Source organism: Pristiophorus japonicus, chromosome 8 (assembly GCF_044704955.1).
Source record: "Pristiophorus japonicus isolate sPriJap1 chromosome 8, sPriJap1.hap1, whole genome shotgun sequence".
NCBI classification, from domain to species: domain Eukaryota; kingdom Metazoa; phylum Chordata; class Chondrichthyes; family Pristiophoridae; genus Pristiophorus; species Pristiophorus japonicus.
In genome coordinates, this window is record NC_091984.1 from 213178821 (window position 1) to 213201035 (window position 22215).

Here is a 22215-nt window from a genome sequence, read left to right on the forward strand (position 1 = left end):
AATATAACACATCCATCGGTACACCTCTATCCACCATGCTCGTTATATCCTCAAAGAATTCCAGTAAATTAGTTAAACATGATTTCCCCTTCATGAATCCATGTTGCGTCTGCTTGATTGCACTATTCCTATCTAGATGTCCCGCTATTTCTTCCTTAATGATAGCTTCAAGCATTTTCCCCACTACAGATGTTAAACTAACCGGCCTATAGTTATCTGCCTTTTGTCTGCCCCCTTTTTTTAAACAGAGGCGTTACATTAGCTGCTTTCAATCTGCTGGTACCTCCCCAGCGTCCAGAGAATTTTGGTAGATTATAACAAATGCATCTGCTATAACTTCCGCCATCTCTTTTAATACCCTGGGATGCATTTCATCCGGACCTGGGGACTTGTCTACCTTGAGTCCCATTAGCCTATCCAGCACTACCTCCCTAGTGATAGTGATTATATCAAGATCCTCCCTTCCCACATTCCCGTGATCAATTTTTGGTATGGTTTTTGTGTCTTCCACTGTGAAGACCGAAGCAAAATAATTGTTTAAGGTCTCAGCCATTTCCACATTTCTCATTATTAAATCCCCCTTCTCATCTTCAGCATGCCAGACATCCCAAGGAAACTAATATTCAATCAGGGATGAGGACTCACCAAAATTATCATAAGCAAAATAACAGCAATATAGAAAATAATGACACTATAGAGTAACAAATCCCCAGGTCCAGATGGTTTCCATCCCAGAGATTTAAAAGAAGTCTTCCAAAGTTTTCTCAATTCAGGAACTGTTCCTTTAGATTGGAATATTACACATGTTACTCCACTTTTTAAGAAAGGTGAGGGAATTATAGACCAAATAGCCTAACATCTGTTGTCAGGAAATTACTAGAGTCTATAATTATGGATAGAGAGACTGAATAGCTTGAAAATGTTCAGCAGATCAGACAGAGCCAGCATAGATTTGTAAAGAGTAGGTCATGCCTGATGAACTTGATTGAATTTCTTGAAGAGGTGACTGAAATAGTGGACAGGGGAATGTCTATGAATGTTATTTACAGGGACTTCCAGAAGCATTTGATAATGACCCTCATAAGAGATTGTTAGCTAAAGTTGAAGCTAATAGTATTGAAGGCAACTTATTGACCTGGTTAGGAAATTGGCTGCATGGCAGGAGACAGAGAGTAGGGATAATGGGCAGGTACTCTAATTGGCGGGATGTGACTAGTGGTGTCCCGCAGGGATCTGTTTTGGGGCCTCAAATATTCACCATGTTTATTAATGACTTAAATGATGGGATAGAAAGCCACAAGTTTGCCGATGACACAAAGGTAGGTGGCATTGTAAGCAGTGTAGATGGAAACACAAAATTATAGAAATATTAATAGCTTAAGCTAATGTGCAATACTGGCAAATGGATTTCAATGTAGGCAAATGTGAGGTTATCCATTTTAGACCTAAAAAGGTTAGAACAGAGCACATCCTAATGGTGATAAGCGAGAAACAGTGGAGGTCCAAAGAGATTGGAAGTCGATGTACATAGATCATTAAAATGTCATGGACAGGTACAGAAAATAATCAAAAAGTCTAATGGAATGCTGGCCTTTATATCTAGAGGACTAGAATATAAGGGGTAGAAGTTATGCTCCAGCTGTACAAAGCCTGGTTAGACCACACCTGGAGTACTGTGAGCAGTCTGGGTACTGTACTATATTGGACTTCGTGGGAGTGCAGTGTAGATTTACCAGAATGATACCTGGACTCCAAGGAGAGATCACACAAACTAGGGTTGTACCCACTAGAATTTAGAAAGTTAAGGGTGATTTGATCTACGTTTTCAAGATATTAAGAACTGATAGGGTAGAGAGAAACTATTTACGCTGTTTGGGGAATCTAGGACTAGGCGACATAGTCTATAAATTAGAATCAGACCTTTCAGGAGTGAAGTTAGGAAACACTTCCATACACAAAGCGTGGTAAAAGTTTGGAACTCTCTTCCACAAACGGCAATTGATGCTAGATCAATTGTTAATTTTAAATTGGAGATTGATAGCTTTTTGTTAACCAAAGGTATTAAGGAATATAGGGAAAAGGCAGGTGTATGGAGTTAGGTCACAGATCAGCCATCTCATTGAATGGCAGAGCAGGCTCGAGTGGCTAACTGACCTGCTCCTGTTCTTATATTCCCAAGAAAGTAGGAATTCTCTTGCATCCCTGTCTTCATCAGCTCAATGATCATCTGGCACTGATCTGCTCCTGCAGATCAGCGAGGTGATACTCAGTGTCATTGCCAACCCCTCCACATAACTCAGGCCAAACCCTTCATGGGTTTCCTTCCCATTGAGCTCAGCAAGTAATCTTTCTCATCAATGAGGACCCATAGGTCAACATCACTGAAGTTCTGGGCTCGCTCGTTTGACATGACACCACTTGCCTGAGACCGTCCTTGGCTCCTCGACCACTGCTGGATATTGAAGCCAATCTTCAAATCTTGAAAAAGTACAGCAGCTCACTGGTTAGACATCATTGCATGTTCTACATTCTGACATAATTCTTACCTACAGTCCCTCCAGAAAGCTGCTGCTGCTGTAGATTTTTAATTCCCCATCGCTTTGCCCCAGTTTGACATAGCCTGACACTCGATTCATAAATGGGCTAACAGCACAAATTCCAGCAGGGTCAGGAGTGCACGCCCGCAATGGGTAGATGTGTCTCCCCTCCCCCTGAAAATGCATTGTAAACAGCATTGTAAATTGTTGGACTCTGGTCCGATTATACGTGTAAAGAGTAAGTCGTGTTTGAGTGTTATGGGAACCTACCAACAGTGGAGAAGGCGAGGAACAAGGCTACTGCACTAAAAGTATAAAGTGCCTCATGTCACCCACAGAATTGGTGAGAATGTTTCATATTCTACTGAGCTGAAGGCATCGAGTGTCTTGTGCTATTGATTTCAAATTTACTACCCAACCTTTATAGATTCTCAAATTCTGCCCTCTTGAGCATCCCTGATTATAATTGTTCAACCATTGGTGGCTATGCCTTCTGTTGCTGAGGCCCGAAGCTCTGGAACTCCCTGCCCTCCTTTAAGATGCTCCTTAAAACCCACCTCTTTCACCAAGCTTTTGGTCATCTGCTGTAATTTCTTATGTGGCTCAGTGTCAAATTTGTTGTTATCTTCTATCATCATCATAGGCAGTCCCTTGGAATCGAGGAAGACACGCTTCCACTCTTGAAGTGAGTCTTTGGTGGCTAATACGAGCGCCACAGGCTCTGTCACAGGTGGGACAGATAGTCGTTGAGGGAAGGGGTGGGTGCAACAGGTTGAGCCGCACGCTTTTTCCGCTGCCTGCGCTTGATTTCTGCATGCAATCGGCGATGAGACTCGAGGTGCTCAGCACCCTCCAGGATGCATTTCCTCCACTTAGGGCGGATTTTGGCCAGAGATTCCCAGGTGTCAGTGGGGAGGTTACACTTGATCAGGGAGACTGTGACGAGCCTTTGGACGTTTTACTACATTAAAGGTGCTATATAAATATAAATTGTTGTTGCTGATTCACAAATATTTTCTCTGAATTGTCACTCATGATCAAGACTCCATAAAGCATATCAAATTACACACAAAGATCAACAGCTGGAAGATGGCAAATTTGGTTCATCTGTTACCAGATAATCTATCAAAAGGATTCGAACAGAATCTCACCCTGTTCCTCATACCTCCTCTGCTCTCTCTCATCCAAAGTTTACTTGATAATTGCGAGAATAAGTTGAGGGCTGAAAGATGCAAGTCTAAACTCCAGTTATAGCCCTAGATTCACACAAACTCAGCTGCTGCTTTCTGCAACACTCCTCATGAAGCAAGTGAATAGCTTCTAGTATGCCGATTAGTGACTGCAGATCCCATTGTGTATCTGTGCACGCACCTGTCTCTTTGAAAAGTGCAAGCACTGCAAACCCTAGCCCACTATCCAGAGAGCACAGTATTGCCCCAGTAATAGATGAGCAGCAGAGGTTCTCGCGTAGGCACAGGTGGTTTGGAATGATGTGCGCTCGGCTTATGACCATATGACAGCCCCTCTAACAAAGCAGGGCCCAGAAATGCATAGATGGGATTGTGGGGTGAGGAGGGGATGTGTGAGGATCATCTGGAAGAACCCTCTCCCCCACAATGCTACAAAAAGAGATTTTATTTCTCCCAGTGTCACACTTTCAAATCTTTGCCATTTCAACCGGGAGCCAGTCACTGTACAGGAAGTGTTCATCCTCTGAGGGGTAACAGCCATCATTCCAAATCTCCCCATGACATAGCCGAGATCAGTCACTTACGTAGATGTATGTTAAAAAAACAAAGTCATGGTCCTCCAACTGGTGAAATCACCATTCAGTGGGTTGGGTTTATGCCTATGCTATGGTTCAGAGATGGTGCTAATCTCCTCACTTTATGGCATGTTGTGCTGTTCACGTGTTGCTCAAGGGAGTTCCTCAAGCAGACAAGTTGGAACTTTTTCAATTTTTCGCTCCCTGGCCTGCAATTAAAATGAATGGATGGACTATCGAGGCCTGGCAAGAGCAGCCCAGGCCACACTAACTTATTTAATGACCAACTGGTGGGATATTTTCCATGGGAGCGGGGCAAGGAAGGGAGTTTTTTTTTAAAAAAAGGGTCGAATTGGATCAAAGGTACAAAATTGGGCTGATTGTGTGTGGCAGAACAGATAACAGATACCCGAGCTAGTCAGTCCACAGTACCCAGGGCACGGTCAAGAATTGACAACCCAGCTTGGATCAACAATAGGACCTGGAAGGATGGATCAGCCTCCAGAGCTGGGATTTTTCCCACTTGGCACGAGATAAGCTTAATCATTGCCCTAAGTGGCAGATTAGTCCTAGGTCAATAACCAGCAGGATTCTTATCAATGCTGTGATGAAGAGTACAAACCCACTACGTAAAGCTGTCTTTTCTCTTTACACAAATTCTGACTGACCTGTCGTGCGTTTCCAGTTTTTCCTCGATTAATATTGGGATGTTTACCAGTGCTCTGTGCCGATCAGCTGTGCGGTTAGAAGCCAGCAGCACCCTTGGTTCTTGCTAACCTGCATCTAAGTTCTCTGCACTTAGACAACCTCCCACCGGGCAAACACAGGTTACATGTGTGGATTTACACAAAGGGGTCAGGGTGGGAAACTGAAATAGGACAAAAATACTTAGCAGAGCCATCACCATCTGAAAACGATACAATATTTCTGTTGGACATCAGAATGGACACAATCATTTGTCCTTTTCAGGCATCGAGGGACCTGCTGTATATTTGCAGCATTTATTTTGGACTGCTCAGTAGCCTGGGAGACTCGAGCACAGTGATGGGTTCAATCAGACACACTTGGTTGATTTAAACATTGAAAAAAAAAGACGCATACTGTAACCAATCTATACACAAATATATTTATTGAAAACTTGAGACAGGACGGAACCCACAAAAGATAAATCAGTAGAGAACACAATAAAACCTTCCAAACAAGTTAAAACAAACCCCTTGGCATCAGGGTCCCTACACAGACCCAGATACTCTCCCCATCTTCCCCCGATAACCTTAATCTGAAACTTCAGTCGGCACAGTGACCTCTCCGGTTGCTTGCTCATTGTGGGGCTGACACGTGGCACTGCCACATTAGCAGTTCCAACATGTGCTCAACCCTCGCTTCGAATGGCTCGGGCACTCCCAAGAAAAGGGGACACTTCCCAACAGCTCCGCAGACATTCAAGAGGCAAAAACCCGCAGTGGGCTCGCAATGGCAGAGACTTTTCTAAAGGAGCGGCAAGAGTCCTACATTTCAGAAGCTCGTTCTGCCCCTCTTATTTCAGGCTTGCTGAATCACGCGCCCCTTTCCTCCCGTCTCACAGCACATTCCCAAACCTTTCAAATGATCATTACAAATCCTCTGAAATGTAAAGCTCACTTTCACCCCAACATCAGGTGCCGCCCGGCATTTCAGCGCCAATGGCTTGTGCCCATTAATTGATCTCTCCCGTCACGCACAAATCTCCCGACTCCTCGTAAAACCGGGCACAATCCAATTCATGATTTCCATGAACATCTGCAGCAAACGCAATGCCCGCGCCCCCTTAAAAAATTGGGAACAAGCATCATCTCACCTTCCTGAGACAGAAGAGAGAAAGTAACAGCAACTGTTCGACATCCAACTAAACAGCAGCGCCACAGTGGTCCTGTATTGATCAGGCCTGCCTCCCGCACTCACTACCCATTCGAGAAGAATCCCTCTTCTCTCTGCCGCCTGCAACGAGGTCCTTCCTTAATCTGGCGCCAAACAATCAGTGTCACTCATACAAGGCCACAGGATGCCCAATATGGGGAGTGGACAGTCTTCTCAGACTGAGGGCAAGGCACATTGCTGGATCACAGAGAGGGGGCATCCAAGACCTGCTATCCCACCAGGCATTCCCAGGCCAGGCACAGCGTTTTACTGACTTTCATATATTTGACCATGAAATGCGTGATGGGATAACGTAGAGGGGGCATTATTCAACAATGCGAGTATCTGTTGGGACTACTGGAGTCCAAAATGGGAATGGACTGTTTCTCCCACCACAATCACCAAAAAAGAGCCCACTTTTTTCCCCCCATTGTTGTCTCAGCAACCAAGACACCTCGGAGAGCTGGTTAGAGCAATCTCTAACTAAACGACCTACGTGGGGTAGTTCTGTGCACATTACACAGTACAGTGGCAAAGTCCAACATCCCCATTTAAAGTAGGGTGCTGCAGATTGACTAAAAATGGTTCAGATGTGCGTGATTAAAATATTGCAAAGTGCTTTTAATCAGGTCGGCCCAGCAGCTGTAGAGTGTGCGCATGGGATAACAGCCTGGAGACAAACACTAGCTCATCTATTTGTGCGTATTGCAGTGTCGTACCTTCTGAGGTCAGATATCAAAACTCTGATAAGTCACATAACACAATAGGTCTAATTTGCATTTTACAAATGAGAAAGTTAAAATTGAAAATTATTCAGTCCACTTCCAAAGCTGACAGTTTGAGGTCAACAGTTTGAGCACCACCCTCATCAGTGCTCTATAACTGCAGTCGTTATTAATATATCCACATGTAAATATACTGTCAAAATCAAGCAAGCATGCTCCAAATGGAGTATTTAGCTCACATGGCTCAGTGGCAGAGAGCATGCGAGATTTACATAGCGTCCAATCCGTGATACAGGTCTCATTCTGCACAGCCTCTGGTCCTGGCTCTCAAACAGCAGCAGAGCAATAAGGACGTGGAAATCCTTCTGCGAAACGGCGGAGCCTCCCCTCCCCATGCTCCTCCCCAGCTGTCCGAAGGAAGGTATCGGGCTACGGCCATCAGGGAGAGGAGCCTGCATGAGACTGAGGCAATAAACTATTCGCCCTGCTATTGCCACTTTAAAAAAAAACATTGAAGAATGGATTTTTGCATTGCTAAGCGCAGTTGGTGTGTTACCAACCTACGCGAGGAGACAGAGGGGGGAGGGGGGAGGGGGGGGGGGGGGGGGAGTAATTTCCACGGGAGGTTTCCTGTTTGTCCGACCTAACTTTAGCTCTTCAGCAATGGAAACCCTAGAAATATGGTGGGCAGAGTGTCTGCGACATTTCCCCGTGGCTCTTGCGCCAAAATTACGGGAAATGAGCAGGAGACTATCCGTGGAACCACCCCCCCCCCCCTCCCCTCCCTCCCTCTCATAACACCAGTCAGGATTTAAAAAAATTAAATAGCTGTCTGTTCAAAATATCAACATATGCAATGGGCTTTGGATGGGGTTGAGAGTTGGTGAATGGAAAGGGCCAGACAATCGCACGGCACAGGAGAAAGGACAAAGCCCAATGGTGGCTCAGATACTGAAGGCCCACCAAGCAGAATTATTTTTCCTTAATACCTTGGTTGAGGGGCAACGCCAGTCCCCAAAGCTTTGAATAGCCCGAATCGAGTCACAGGAGAGCACTCCCTCCCCCACACTATTAAAGTGCTTTGTGCAGCGACATACAGAGACTCCTCCCCCCTCCCCCTCCACAATGGTCTCTCCTGAAACCTGACTGCCAGGCCCAAGCCTGCACGGATCCCTCTAATACACGGGCTTGAACAGTTCCCCCTTCGAGATCCTGCGCATCAGCTCGTTCCACAGGAGTTGCCGCTCCCGCAGGGTTCCCGCCACCATGCCACGGTTTTCCTGCGCACGTCTCGACAGGTAGGGCAAAACCTCCTCCACTGGACCATAGGGGACATACTTGTACACTGAGTACCCAGCCTGGCCTGGGAGAGATAGAAGAAAGAGGGTTAGCCTATTAAAAAACACGAATCCCTGATCAAGTCCATGTCACATTATTCCAGATACTACAGGGTCAACTAATTCTTAAAACCTAGAATTTGAAACAAAGAGTTCTGACCAGGTCTCAAATCCTCCAGCATGTAATGTGGGGATGGTGGGGGCGGCAGGGCGGGGTGGGGGGGAAGGGGTTACCAATTAGGTCCATCACAGTTTCCCACTGACTGGGCCTGGCCAGAGAGCTAAACCCAGCCCACATCTCCCAGGATCTTTAAAGACACAAATGCCCAATTTGTTTTTTAATTTTGAAAAAAATACCTTTTAGGTTGTGCCACAATCTCCCATAAATTATCTTCTACAACCCCAATGGATTTAACATTTCTGGAATATATCCCAGGAAGTGGGAAACACAATAGAGATTAGGATCCAACGTGGCGACTCGCCAAACACAGGAAAAGGAAGTCTCCCACTGCCTGGAGTGACCCTGAAGTGAGTCACGATCCTGGCAGCAGAATATCGGCAGGACACTGGACTCATTACGAGGTTATGTTACCCAGCAGTTTGTGTAGGATCATTTGTTTCTAGCTCACGTACCGAGAGGGAAGCTGATCTGATCAGACATGCCCAGCAATTGGCCAAAGTAGATTTTCTTTGATGATGGATGGAGGCCAAGTTCGTGCATTCTGTGAGGGAAAGAACAGGGGGTTCGCAATTAAATGAACAGCATTTCATACCAGCACATCTCAAGGTTAAATTAATTTTGGCACGCGATGGGCAGAAAGAATAGGGACAGTGGTGTGCGAGAGTCGGGTTACAATCTCAACAGATCCCCTCTACTCATAAAAGCCTCGGTTATGGATTACACAACCAAGGTCAAGGGCGCAGGTGGTGATGTTTTACAATCCAAGGCATCGAGCGTCCCATGAACATGAATATTAAACCGGGAGAAAATCTACAGCTTAAATAGAGCAAGAACAATCCCTTTACATTTGGCTAAGGGGTACACTGGGGCGTAGCAACAGGACAAACCGTCTCCAGCACTCACTCTCGCTCGTGCCGCTCCCCCCTTCCAGTGGCAGCAAAGAACTGACTAGATGTGTCGCTAGTGATCTTCAGTAACTTTCATATCTGGAGTGACATGGGAGCCAGGAGGCACTCCGCTCATGCAACTAGAGGGAAGCCAAAGCCAATCTGATTGGACAAGCTTAGCAATTGCCCAAGTACATGCCTCTCTGATGGATGTAAATTCATGCCAGGCACAAATACAATGTTCAAACTGTGTGGGGTTGTTCTTGAATCCATGTGACAACAAGGTCCAGTGAAAGGTGGGGGTGGGAAGAAAGAGTGCTTTAAAACAAATAACAGCTTTTGTTTTTAAAGAAAAAAATAGTCCCTCACACCACTAATTTTTAAAACCATTAACCCTTCCCCAGGAAAGGAGGAGGAGGGGGAGCGAGAGAGAGAGAAGGAGAGAGAGAGGGAGAGAGAGAGAGAGAGAGAGAAGGAGAGAGAGATAGAGAGAGAGATAGAGAGAGAGAGAGAGAGATAGAGATAGAGATAGAGATGAGAGAGAGAGAGAGAGAGAGAGAGAGAGAGGGAGGAGGAGGAGGAGGAGGAGGAGGAGGAGGAGGAGGAGGAGGAGGAGGAGAGAGAGAGAGAGGAGGAGGAGGAGAGAGGAGTAAGAAGGACGAAAAGGAGGAAGAAACAACAACTTGTATTTATATAGCAGCTTTAATGTAGTAAAATGTCCCAAGGTGCTTCACAGGAGTGTTATCAAACAACATGTGATGTATCTAACATACTGACTACCCAAACAATGCTCCATCTACACCTTAACCCCCACCTGTGATGGGGTGTATAAACGGTGGCAATGCAATAATCTCCCTTATCCCAGAATCACATTCGAAATGCATGGCCTCACGTTTCCTCCTTACCTCTGCATTGCATACGAGACGGTTCGCTCATTGTGTGAGGCCACCATCACGTTGGCCTTCATGTTCACTTTGATTTCGTCCAGGATGTAATCCAAGCACCTGAAATGACAACAGCAGATGATCAGGAACTGCAGAAAGCCAGGGGGCCCTCAGCACTCACCCGCCTGACACACAGACAACAGGAAAAATAAGCACCCAGTCCACCAGGAACTTGCAGGCCAGGCGTAAATCACCTATGGTTGTTAGTTGTGACTTTCAGGTCCAACTTAAGGTTCACAAATAACCTCAGGTAGTAACCAAGCTGTGCTGGGGCTGCGGCCTATTCCACTCGGAGGTGTGTGGTGGGAAGCCCCCTCCAACAGCCTCCTGAGGAAACATCAGATCTCGGTATTCATTTATCTGACGCCAAGTATTTGGGGGTGGGGGCAGCATGGGAGATGGGCATAAATCCATGTTATCCACAACCCCCCCCCGCCCGCCTCGCCATGTGTGCATTTGTTGTGCCACTGTCATCCTCAACTCCGAGGGATGCCTAACAAGAGAAGACTGTTATCATCCTGGCAGTGTCATGTCAGGAGCTGGCTTATATGTTGTTTTTTTTCCCTCAGACGATATGTCGAGTTTACCAAGCCACAGCCCAGCCGGAAGGTTTGGCAGTGCAGACGAACTTGCCCCAGAGTTGTGAACTCTCAACCGAACTCCCTGCCTGAAAACGGACAAGTTCATTCACACAACAGTCAATAAATTCCACAGGGAGCTGCCAAGCCAAGCAGGAAATACAATTATTTGGCTACAGACGCAATTCCCCCTGACCTGTGCAATTATAAACAAGACCACCCCCATCCCATACCAGCTAGGGCAGTTATGGTGAATTTCACCCCCCGCCCCACCACATCGCCTTGTGCAACTGCAATTTAGAGAGATACAGACGTCCCTCTCTGCACAGCCATAAGCAAGCTCCCTTCATTCCTCTAGCAGTTATAAAAAGAATCTCTACCTGTGATACATGACATTCGTATCCTCATAGGTTTTGTTGATGGGATCCTCGTATCCAATTTCCTTGGCACGTTTCCGCTCCTGGGCCATGTATGCCCCCCTCACCAGCTTTGCCCCAAAGTACCAGTTTTCCCGGCGGGCCAGCTCCACATCCACTGACACATTATCATAAGCATCCTGGGGAGGGGGAAGAAAAGGGAAAAAGCATCAGAGGCCGCCTCGTCACTGGTAATCAGTGCAGCTTTGAAGAGGCACTGGACAGCAGTTCAGCGACAGAGTCGGCCGATGTCAGCTGTCTACAGAGAATGCCGTTCAGGGCTCGATTACACACGAGCATTGCAGACATTGGCACACATGAAAAGCACACGCTGCCCTCATCAAGTTACTCCGACCACAGACTTTCAACACGCTACCTCGGGAATGCTTTGACCTCCGTCTTGTGTAATTTATCTCCCTTCCCAGGCGTCAGCCGGTGGGGAGCAGTCGGTAACGCACTTGACTCGGACTGTAGGTTCCAGTCACACTCCAGGGCTTGCGCATACAATCTAGGCCGACACTTCTGGGCAGTACTGAAGGAGCACTGCACTATTGGGAGGTGCTGTCTTTTGGATGAGATGCTAAACCGAGGCCCAGTCTGTCCTCATGTTCAACGTGAAAGATCCCACATCACTATTTTGAAGACGAGCCGGGGGGGGCGGGTTCACCCCGGTATCCTGACCAATATTTCTTGCCGTTTGTGGGGGCTTGCTGTGCACAAAATAGCTGCCGCGTTTCCTACAACAGTGACTACACTTCAAAAGTATTTGATTGACTGTAAAGCGCTTTGGGGGCAGCCTGTGGTCATGCCGGGTGCTATATAAATGCAAGTCTTTCTCTTCTCCCAAAGATGCTGCCAAACGCTGAGCTACAGCTCCATTGGCCCGGTCGGCCCTCAGGTACTTACACTCAGTGTGATCATCCTTGCACAAAGACCGTGCGGTCCCCTCAGAACGGACTTGGAAAGATCTGCTCAGGAGGCAGCAGTCACAGAACCCCCCCCCCCCCCCCGCAGGGAGTGCAGCGTCTAGCCTTACCTTGAGGTAGCACTGGTAGGTATTGAAGATGACGGGCTTCTCGGTGTTGAATTTCCGCTGCATCTCCAGGGTAAGTCTGCTGATAGCTGGTTGGAAATAGGTCTGCTCGGCGTCAACCATAAGGCAGACCCCCTTCTCCAGGGCTTTCTGTAGGGGGGTGGGAATGATAACAAGTTACTGTTTTAGGCCCAAACCAACAGGGCTGCAACACCTCTACGCTTCCCTCAGCACAAATAAAGCCCAAACATTACTGTCGCCACAGTGCAGTCATGCAGATGACACTAAAATCGGCTGTGTAGTCGACAATGAAGAAGAAAGCTGCGGACTGCAGGAAGAGATCAATCAACTGGTCAGGTGTGCAGAACAGTGGCAAATGGAATTCAATCCAGATAAGTGTGAGGTAATGCATTTAAAAGTCTAACAAGGCAAGGGAATACACATTAAATGGTACAATACTGAAAAATGTAGAGGAACAAAAGGACCTTGGAGTGCAGGTCCACAGATCCCTGAAGATAGCAGGCCAGGTAGATAAGGTGGTTAAGATGCCATTTTATTAGTTGAGGCATAGAATACAAGAGCAAGGATGTTATGCTTGAACTGTATAAAACACTGGTTAGGCCGCAACTGGAGTACTGTGTGCAGTTCCAGTCACCACATTACAGGAAAAGTGTGATTGCATTAGAGAGGGTACAGAGGAGATTTACAAGAATGTTGCCTGGACTGGAGAATTTTGGCGATGAGGAAAGATTGGAGATGCTGGGTCTGTTTTCTTTGGAACCGAGGAGGCTGAGGGGAGACCTGATTGAGGTGTATAAAATTATGAGGGGCCTAGCTAGAATGGATAGGAAGGACCTGTTTCCCTTGGCAGAGGGGGTCAACAACCAAGGGGCATAGATTTAATGTAATTGGGGGGAGGTTTAGAGGAGATACGAGGGGAAATGTCTTCACCCAGAGGGTGGTGGGGATCTGGAACTCACTGCCTGAACGGGTGGTAGAGGCAGAAACCCTCACCACATTTAAAAGATACTTGGATGTGCACTTAAAGTGCCGTAACCTACAGGGCTACGGACCAAGAGCTGGAAAGTGGGATTAGGCTGGATAGCTCTTGGTCGGCTGACGCGAACACGATGGGCCAAATTAACTCCTTCTGTGCTGTAAATATCTATGATACAATGTCTTTGACTGCTTCATCTTGGAACTGGCAACTAAATTCATACAAATAGTGGCAACTGGTTTGCTGACTGAACGCCTACGGAAGGGTTCAAGCCGGGTTGGAAAGAAGATTTCTGTGCAGGAGAAACACAGCAGCGTCTGGGAATCGAGGGCATTGCCATTCAGGTGAGCTGCGAGCGCCCCTGTCCCACTGTAAAACACTTTCAATCACGGAGTTTGCGCTGGCGTTGGCAGAGCCTCTCCTACCTTCGCCAGGATATCCATTCTCTGCAGCATCCTTTTCATCTGCAGCTCCTCCTCCTCGGTGAACTGCTGGAGCAGTGGCTCAATCTCGCCTGTCTGCAACAAACCACAAACAGCCATTACTCCAGCCCGTCCCCAGCCTTCATGTGCCACGGGCACGCGGTCTTGTACAATCCACGGCATCTGCAGTGATGGTGCACTAAAACAATTTGCATTTAAGTAACACCTTTAACGTAGCAAAACGTCCCGAGGCGCTGCAGAAAAAATTGACACCGAGCCAAAGAGACTTTAGGACAAGTGACCGAATGCTTGGTCAAAGAGGAAGGTGTTAAGGAGCATCTTAAAAGGAGGAATGGAGGAGGGGGAATTGCAGAGCTTGGGGCCTGGACTCTCTGTGAAGGAACGGCTGACAATTGTGGAGCGAATCAAGCGGAGGATGCCAAGAGGTCAAAGTTGGAGGAACCCAGAGTTCACCGAGGGTTGGAGGGCTAGAAGAGGTTAGAGGCAAAGCCATGCAGGGACTTGAACCCCCTTTAACAATAGGATTGATACTGGCCTCTCTCCTCTGGAACTTAGTTCTGAATCCTGCCCAGACTGATGAAATGTGTTCTAGGTGGAATCAGTTTGGGTAGCCTCAGTGCAGTTCATAGTGAGAATGGGCCTATAAACACAAAACTACCCTTCATTTAGACTAGCTGGTAACCTTACGTGAGCTAGAAGATGGCGAGTACGAGAAATCCAAGTGATGCAATAGGGAGCTTTACTTCATATCTAACCAAACACTGGAGTGCTTCATCAAACAGCGCGAAGGGGGCTTTACTTTGCATGTATAGCATAGAGAACCCACTGCTGTCCCTTGTGTCAAAACCCTCCAGCGAGCACCATGCGGACAAAAATAAAGAACTTCACTACAGAAACCATCCAATACAGCTTGGGTAAAAACACATAGTTCAGATTTTTCCCTCAGCTCAAAGATTTATACACAGATATCCCACACTCCCGTCATTTATACACATACAGGCAACTCTCGATTATCCGCACACGGATGCAACGGGAAACTGTTGCAATGGCATTTAAAATTCCGTGTGTGTGACGTCACTTTGAAACTCTGATGTTCCTTTCGAACGTTGCCTGTTGAGCCTTGCTTTTAAGCGCTCTGCCTTGCCTCAGCTCCCGCTGCTGCTCGCACACAGGCCCACTGCCTCTCATAATTCATTAAAATGCCATGAACAGTTACAGCAAGTAATCAGCGAGCCTAATGGTCTTTAGATCTAGAAGACCTGAACTCAAGGATTAGAAGATATGCTACAGCTATTGGTTAGAGCACACCTGCAGCACTGTAAGCATTTACTGTAATGTCAACTCGCTCTAACAGAGAAATCATTTACACGGCATAGCCCAATCCCCGAGGGACCCGGATAATCGAGAGTTGCTGTATATCCCACACTCCCGTCATTTATACACATATACCCCATACTTCACATCAGTTGTAAACAAACAGCCCACACTTCACATCAGTTGTACAGATATCCCATACTTCACATCAGTTGTACACAGGTGCCTCACTCCGACAGTCCAGCCTATACAGTGCTCACGGTGAGTTAAGGCTCCGTACCTGCAGATTTGGAACTACAAAGAGCTTGGCAACTTTGGTCCGGTTGTCGATCAGATTGTTCCAGTCCAGCAGGTCTACAGTGCTGTAAACAAGGAGAAAGGGCAAACAAGGGTCAGTAATATGATACAGGACATGCCCGTGTCAGCAATCTGACCCGCAATCCAAAAGTGTGCACACACGTGTCTGCGATCCCCCACGGGACACGTGAATCGGTAATCAGCACCGGATGCCATTTTACTACTCTCAGCGTCTTTTTCTACCTCCTGCCTACGTAAACTTTCTTCGTTCTCCTTTTGCAGGCACTTACTGTTGCTAGGATACAATTCCGCAAACACAAACAGTCCTCAATACTTCGCCCAAGTGGTCGCTCTTCTTGTGCGAATCTGGACAGCGAATGTCATCAGACTACTGAGCAATGCAGGAAACTAAATTCGCTCCCCATCCTATCCTCGCTCGTGACGTGCACAACCAGTACTCTCCAGCAGGGGTCGCTGAACAATGTTCAGGAGCGGGAATCCTGGCTGGTTTTACCATTCCCTGGCTCAAGAGCACACTGGCTAATTGTAATCCCAGGACTGCCTTGGCCACGATCAGCTAACTCAGCACAAACCTGGAACAGAACCTGGGACCTAGCTGGTCTGTATGGAACAACAAGTCATTGGATACACCCTGTGAGCCATCAACAAGCTTTTTTTAATGAGGGGGGGGCACAATGGCCCAGAATTTGTTGGATTGGGGTGCCTCGCGGGGGGCCCTGTTAGTTAGACTTTTCCTCTCACCGTTCAAGTTCTTGCCCTGTAATGTGCTGGGAACTGCGAGCTGATAACGAGGGCAACAGGGCATCTGGTTCCTGGATGAACAATGGGGCCAACAGTCTATCTCCTGAACCAATGAGATTCAAGAATTGAGATAGAGACAGAGGAATGACGGAGAAGGAAATAAGATGAACTAGAGTCAAATCATTACAGAATGAGACATAGAGAGGGAAAGAAAAGATTGGATTAAGAGGGAAAAAAAGGAGACAGAACAGACAAGAAAGAAAAAAAAGTGAAAATTTAAAATTAATAATTAAAAAAAAAATCTCCAACAATTTACTACCTGCAGCAACGAGATGCCACAGTGCCGATTGTTCCCTTTCTGGGTCAGAGAGGTTGAGTGGCATTGCAGGAACACAAATTTTCTCACGCTTAAGCTGTTAAGTAGCAGCCCTAACTTCCTGTGACACATTTAATTGGTAATTAATGTGCAAAAGCAGAAATGCCATGAAACTCACGGGGAGGTTGAGGGAGAGTTGCCGTTTTCGAGGCCAACGGCAGAGCGGCACAAATCATCCAGCAACGTTTGTCGATTTGCAATTCACGGAGAAGCTCTTCCTCACCACAAGCTACTGGATGATTTGCACCTTAATAACGGCGACGCCATTAAAATTGCTGCTATTTTGACAGCAAAATCTGAACCATTTAAATACTGCTCGTCACACAAGCTCTCACAACAGCCTTGCCTTTCCTGGGTGTACTAAGTGGTATATTAAGAATCTTTTATAAAAATTTTAGAAATCTTGCAGTAATGCAAGGATCCAGTGGTGATCAACAGGTACAAGCAGCAGAGCTGATGTGACTCGTGAATGCATGGTGTCCTCCAAACGATTCAGCAAGTAACCCTAGACAATGGGTGAGCAGTTAGGAGTAGGGGAGGGAGGGCACATATGCAGGAGTGGTGCAACTGAGCACCTCCTTAACAGAATTCCTGGATTCTGATTGGCAGAGGATACCTCTTTACATGGGAGGCTGCCTCACGTGGCTGATTGATAAAGCTCACTCACGCACTACACCTCCTCCTACACTTGAAAAGCGGTGTGTGTGTGTGTGTGTGTGTATCAGAAATCGCCCTTGTGGCTCTGCATAATGAACGCGATGTCAACACTGCTGGGTCACGACCTGTGAAACTTGCTCAGAACATTCCAGAGAAGCAGAACATGTCAGTAAACAGCGCCACACCCATGCACAGAAATCTGATTGAACCAGATGCTTACCCAGACAGTCCAATTTTCTCTCCAGTGAACATGTGGGTGATCTCTTCCAAGGTAGCGATGCCAAATCTAGCCAAGCTCTCCTGTGGTACGGAACAAAGAGATGGTTTTGAATATAATGCAGTGTAGAGAACGGAGACACTCCTCTCACCAGACCAAGGCTTCACTTCCTCTCCTTAATACACGGCAAACACCCTGAAATCCACACCACTGTGGGAAAATCAGCAAGGTTGGCATTTATTGCCATTAGTCTTCCCTCAGTTTTGAGCTTTTTCCAAATCCTGGCAACAGGGGCATTTACACAAAGGGGGTTGGCACCACACCATTCCTTCTCTGGAATGTTCTGTGCAAGTTTCATAGGTCGGCCCATCTCAAGTCGGCCCATCATCCTTTTTGTCTCTCTAATCTCTCCTGCCTTCCACCCTATCACAGACCTTCCCTTTTGTTCTTTCCACCCCTCCCCCTCTCAGTGCTCCTTAAGAACTTGTTCATTTTGAACATTCGCCAGTTCTGACGAAGTGTCATCGACCCGAAACGTTAACTCTGCTTCTCTCCAAGAAATGCTGCCTGACCCGCTGAGATTTCCGGCATTTTCTGTTTTTATTTCAGATTTCAGCATCCGCAGTATTTTGCTTTTGTACTATTTATGTCTCTCCCTGGTTGTCCACTCTATGAGGGCAAGGCGTAGCCCCAGAATTGTTGGGCCCACAGTGAATAACGAAAACAAGCACAGTGGCGAAATTGTATCCGACTGTTCATTTTTTTTAAAAATTTCGCTCATGGGATGAATGCGTCGCTGGCAAGGCCTGTATTTATTGCCCATCACCAGGACCAGATAGGACGCGGAGGGAAGTAAAGATGGAACTTGCAGAGGTACTGTCCATAATCTTCCGAACTTCCTTGGATACAGGGATGCTCCCAGAGGACTGTAGAATTGCAAATCATACACCCTTGTTCAAAAAAGGCTGCAAGGATAAACCCAGCAACTACAGGCCAGTCAGTTTTACCTCGTTAGTGGGGAAGCTTTTAGAAACGATAATCCGGGCCAAAATTTTGGGCTAGAAATTCAATTCATTTAGCGCCCGTTGAACGGGAGTTTAGTGGTGGCGCTACGGCTTTGCGCCCCCATCTCCTGCGCCCGGCAATCGTGACGCCATCGCCGTGCGCATCGCCCCTGCCCCGAAACTCACTTCTGCCCCCCTGCAGCAGTGCCGGGCAAAAACACCGGCAGATGCAGGAGGGGCAGATCGAGCGGCCGGCTGCTACCAGGCCGATGGTTAAAGGCAAGGTGGCCGACGGAAAATAAAAACACAGCTTGATTTTTGTTGTATTCTTCGCAGGGTCCTGGCCTCGATCGCTCAAGCCCGGCGCTCTGCTCGAGTGTCGGGCTGATCACGTGGCACCCCGCTCCATGATGGTCCAGGTAGGTCCCTTTCTCAGTCGCCCAGTCTGCAGCGTGGGCCCTTCCCTTTAAGTGAGAGAAAGGCCCCTCGGACGCGGCAGTGCTACACGGCCCAGTGGGCAGCGCTGCGGAGGTGTCCGTCCCGTTAGCGTGTCAAGGAGGAAAGGGAGCGCTTGATTTAGCGCTCCACTTCCTTCCGGGTGTGGTAAACTGAATTTTTTTTTTTTTTTTTTTTTAAAAAGGGTGAAACCTTCGCTTCCCAATTGCTACCGCCCCCATATGGGGCGATAATGAATTTTAGCCCCCAACAGTCACTTGGACAAGTGTAGATTAATTAAGGAAAGCCAGCACGGATGTGTTAAAGGCAAATCATGTTTAACTAAGGGTTGCTGAGGGCAGTGCAGTTGATGTGATGTACATGGACATCCAAAAGACGTTTGATAAAGTGCCACGTAACGGGCGTGCCAGCAACGTTGAAGCCCATGGAATAAAAGGAACAATGGCAGCCTGGATACAAAATTGGCTAAGTGAGAGTGGATGTGAATGCTTATTTAGCGGCCTGGAGGAAGGTACACAGTTTTGTTCCCCAGGAGTCAGTACTAGGGCCACTGCTTTTCTTTATATAAATGAATCACTTAGACTTGGGTGCACAGGGCATAATTTCATAATTTGCAGATGACACAAAAGTGAACAGTGAGGAGAATAGTGATAGACTTCAACGAGGACGAAGACAAGCTGGTGGAATGGGTGGACAGATGAAATTTAACTCAGAAAAGTGCTAAGTGATACATTTTGGTAAACTAAAGGGTATAATTCTAAAGGGGGGTTGCATGAACAGAGACACCTGGGGGTATATGTGCACAAACCAAGGTGGCAGGGCAGGTTGAGAAAGCGGTTAAAAAAGCTTATGGGATCCTGGGCTTCATAGAGGCATAGAGTATAAAAGCAGGGACGTTATGATGAACCTTTATCAAACATTGGTTTGGCTTCAACTGGAGTATGGTATCCAATTCTGGGCACTGCACTTTAGGATGAATGTGAAGGCTTTAGAGAGGATGCAGAAAAGATTTACAAGAATGGTTCCAGGGATGAGGGACTTCAGTTATGTGGATAGACTGGAGAAGCTGGGGCTGTTCTCCTTGAAGCAGGGCAGGTTGAGAGGAGATTTAATAGAGGTGTTCAAAATCATGTGGGGTCGAGACACAGTAGATGAAGAGAAACTGTTCCCATTGGCAGAAGGGTCGAGAACCAGAGGACACAGATTTAAGGTGATTGGCAGAAGAACCAAAAGGCGACATGTGGCGAGTGGGAAGGGTCTGGAACGCACTGCCTGAAAGGGTGGTGGAGGCAGATTCAATCGTGACTTTCAAAAGGAAATTGGATAAGTACCTGAAGGAAAAAAGTCTGCAAGGCTACGGGGAAAGAACGGGGAAGTGGGACTAGCTGAAGTGTTCTTGCAGAGAGCCAGCACAGGCTCGATGGGCCGAATGGCTTCCTTCTGTGCCGTAACCATTCGATGATTCGAATTGCTCGAGAAGATGGTGGCAAGTCGCCTTTGCGAACCGCTGCTCTCACAGTGCTGTTAGGGATACTTTTTTGTAGCAGATTGGTACAACGGAGTGGCTTGCTAGACCATTTCAGAGGGCAGTTAAGAGTCAACCACATTGCTGTGGGTCTGGAGTCACATATAGGCGAGACTGGATAAGGACAGCAGATTCCCTTCCCTGAAGGGCATTAATGAACCAGACGGGTTTTTAACAGCAATCTGGTAGTCGTTACTGACAGTAGCTTTTTAGTAACTGAATTTAAATTCCCCAGCTGCCGTGGTGGGATTTGTACTCATGTCTCCGGATCATTAGTCCAGGCCTCTGGATTACTAGTCCAGTAACATAACCACTATGCGACCATAACCTTAATACTCATCATGGTCCAAGTAATTTATCACTGCAGTGTGGTGCAGCTGATGGTATCTGGTCTGCCTCTTTCTCCACCCCACCCAGTGCCCGCACACCACCGACAGCCACACAACTCACCTGCAGCCGTTCCAAATCCAGCTTTGTGTCCACAGCAGCCTGGCCAGCCTTTCCCTGCTCAGCAGCAAGCTGCCGAAAAAAACCACGCCATTTAACCAGCACCTCGGAGAACTGCAGCTGCAAGGACAAGAGGAAAAGCACAAGGGTTGCAGATCACTGACAAGAGCGCGCCAGACTCAGGTCAATCCCAGATCCTAGGATCACCCAGCAACTAACCCCAGAGTCAAAGCAGCTCCCACCCTCCCCGAGAACCCAGGACCGCCCGAGACCAAACAACCAATCACTAACCAGTCAGCTAAAGGAGGAGTCAGAAAAACATGGCGCTGACATGAACACCTCACAATTTCAATTCAGGTGCATTATCCCGAGGTAGGTGGGATTCTGTCCACTTACTCTTCAGGGTGGGATATTAGAAAAAAAAGTCAGGCTCAAAAGTAAAATGTAGACAGTACCTGCTACTATCACAATGAGACACACAAATACCCCCTCACCTTCAAAGATCATCATCATCGTCACAGGCAGTCCCTCGAAACGAGGATGATTTGCTTCCATGCCGAAAAGGGATGAGTTCACAAGTGTTCCAATGGAGGACCCGATATTCCAGGTCGGGAACTATACAGGAAGATGCCTGTGCGTGGATTTTTTTTTTAAACTTGTAGTGGCCGTTGCACATCAGCCACCACACAGCTCTACTGCACGGACCGAGTGCGCATACATATCGCAGTGTGGGCTGGCCTGTGCTGCCTTCAAAGAGCACAATCCGTCACTAGAACACTTTTCATCACCATTATGGTTGATTAGTTCATTACAATTCATTAACATGTTCTTGCAGTTTGATCACTCTTCCACAACACACACCCTCCCATAATCAGATCATTAATCTCTGGTCTCTCAGCCCTACAATTGTCAGAAACAAAACTGCAATCCTACCAGAAACTGTGGTCTCCCCAGTGCCGTGAGCTTGATGGCAGCAAATCCATCCTCGGAACTGCCACCTGCAAGGGACATTAAGAGAGATTAAGAATCATCAGAAATTAAACCTGGCACTCCTGTGTCACTGAACACCACACCAAAAGCCCAATCAACACTGTGTATAATGCCTGGGGTAACCCACCCAATCAAAGCTGTGTATAGTGTCAGGGGTAACCCACCCAATCAACACTGTGTATAGTGTCAGGGCAGGAGTAACCCACCCAATCAACATTGTGTATAGTGCCAAGGGCAGCAGTAACCCACCCAATCAACACTGTGTATAGTGCCAAGGGCAGGAGTAATCCACCCAATCAACACCGTATATAGTGCCGGGAGAGGGGTAACCCATCCATTCAACAACAGTGCTGATGGCACCACTGAAAAGTGAGAAAAGGTCAGTGAGCAACAGCACATTCACTGCCAGCAATGACTGTATAACCTGCCAC

General features: G+C 47.2%; 1 protein-coding gene across 2 annotated transcripts in view; it reads right to left on the minus strand.

The window, feature by feature from the left end:
* Window positions 1–5414: 5414 nt before the first annotated feature.
* The window catches only part of LOC139268987 (proline dehydrogenase 1, mitochondrial-like), a 45818-nt gene continuing 29017 nt past the window's right edge, over window positions 5415–22215 (minus strand). For both annotated transcript variants that reach the window (XM_070887903.1, XM_070887904.1), the window contains 10 exons: window positions 21728–21792; window positions 20798–20914; window positions 17366–17445; window positions 15334–15415; window positions 13722–13814; window positions 12303–12449; window positions 11231–11406; window positions 10234–10332; window positions 8894–8982; window positions 5415–8286 (listed from right to left, as the gene is read on the minus strand). In XM_070887903.1, the coding sequence (XP_070744004.1) occupies window positions 8099–8286; window positions 8894–8982; window positions 10234–10332; window positions 11231–11406; window positions 12303–12449; window positions 13722–13814; window positions 15334–15415; window positions 17366–17445; window positions 20798–20914; window positions 21728–21792 (1136 nt within the window). In that variant the 3' untranslated portion in view covers window positions 5415–8098. The remainder of the gene's footprint in view (window positions 8287–8893; window positions 8983–10233; window positions 10333–11230; window positions 11407–12302; window positions 12450–13721; window positions 13815–15333; window positions 15416–17365; window positions 17446–20797; window positions 20915–21727; window positions 21793–22215) is intronic.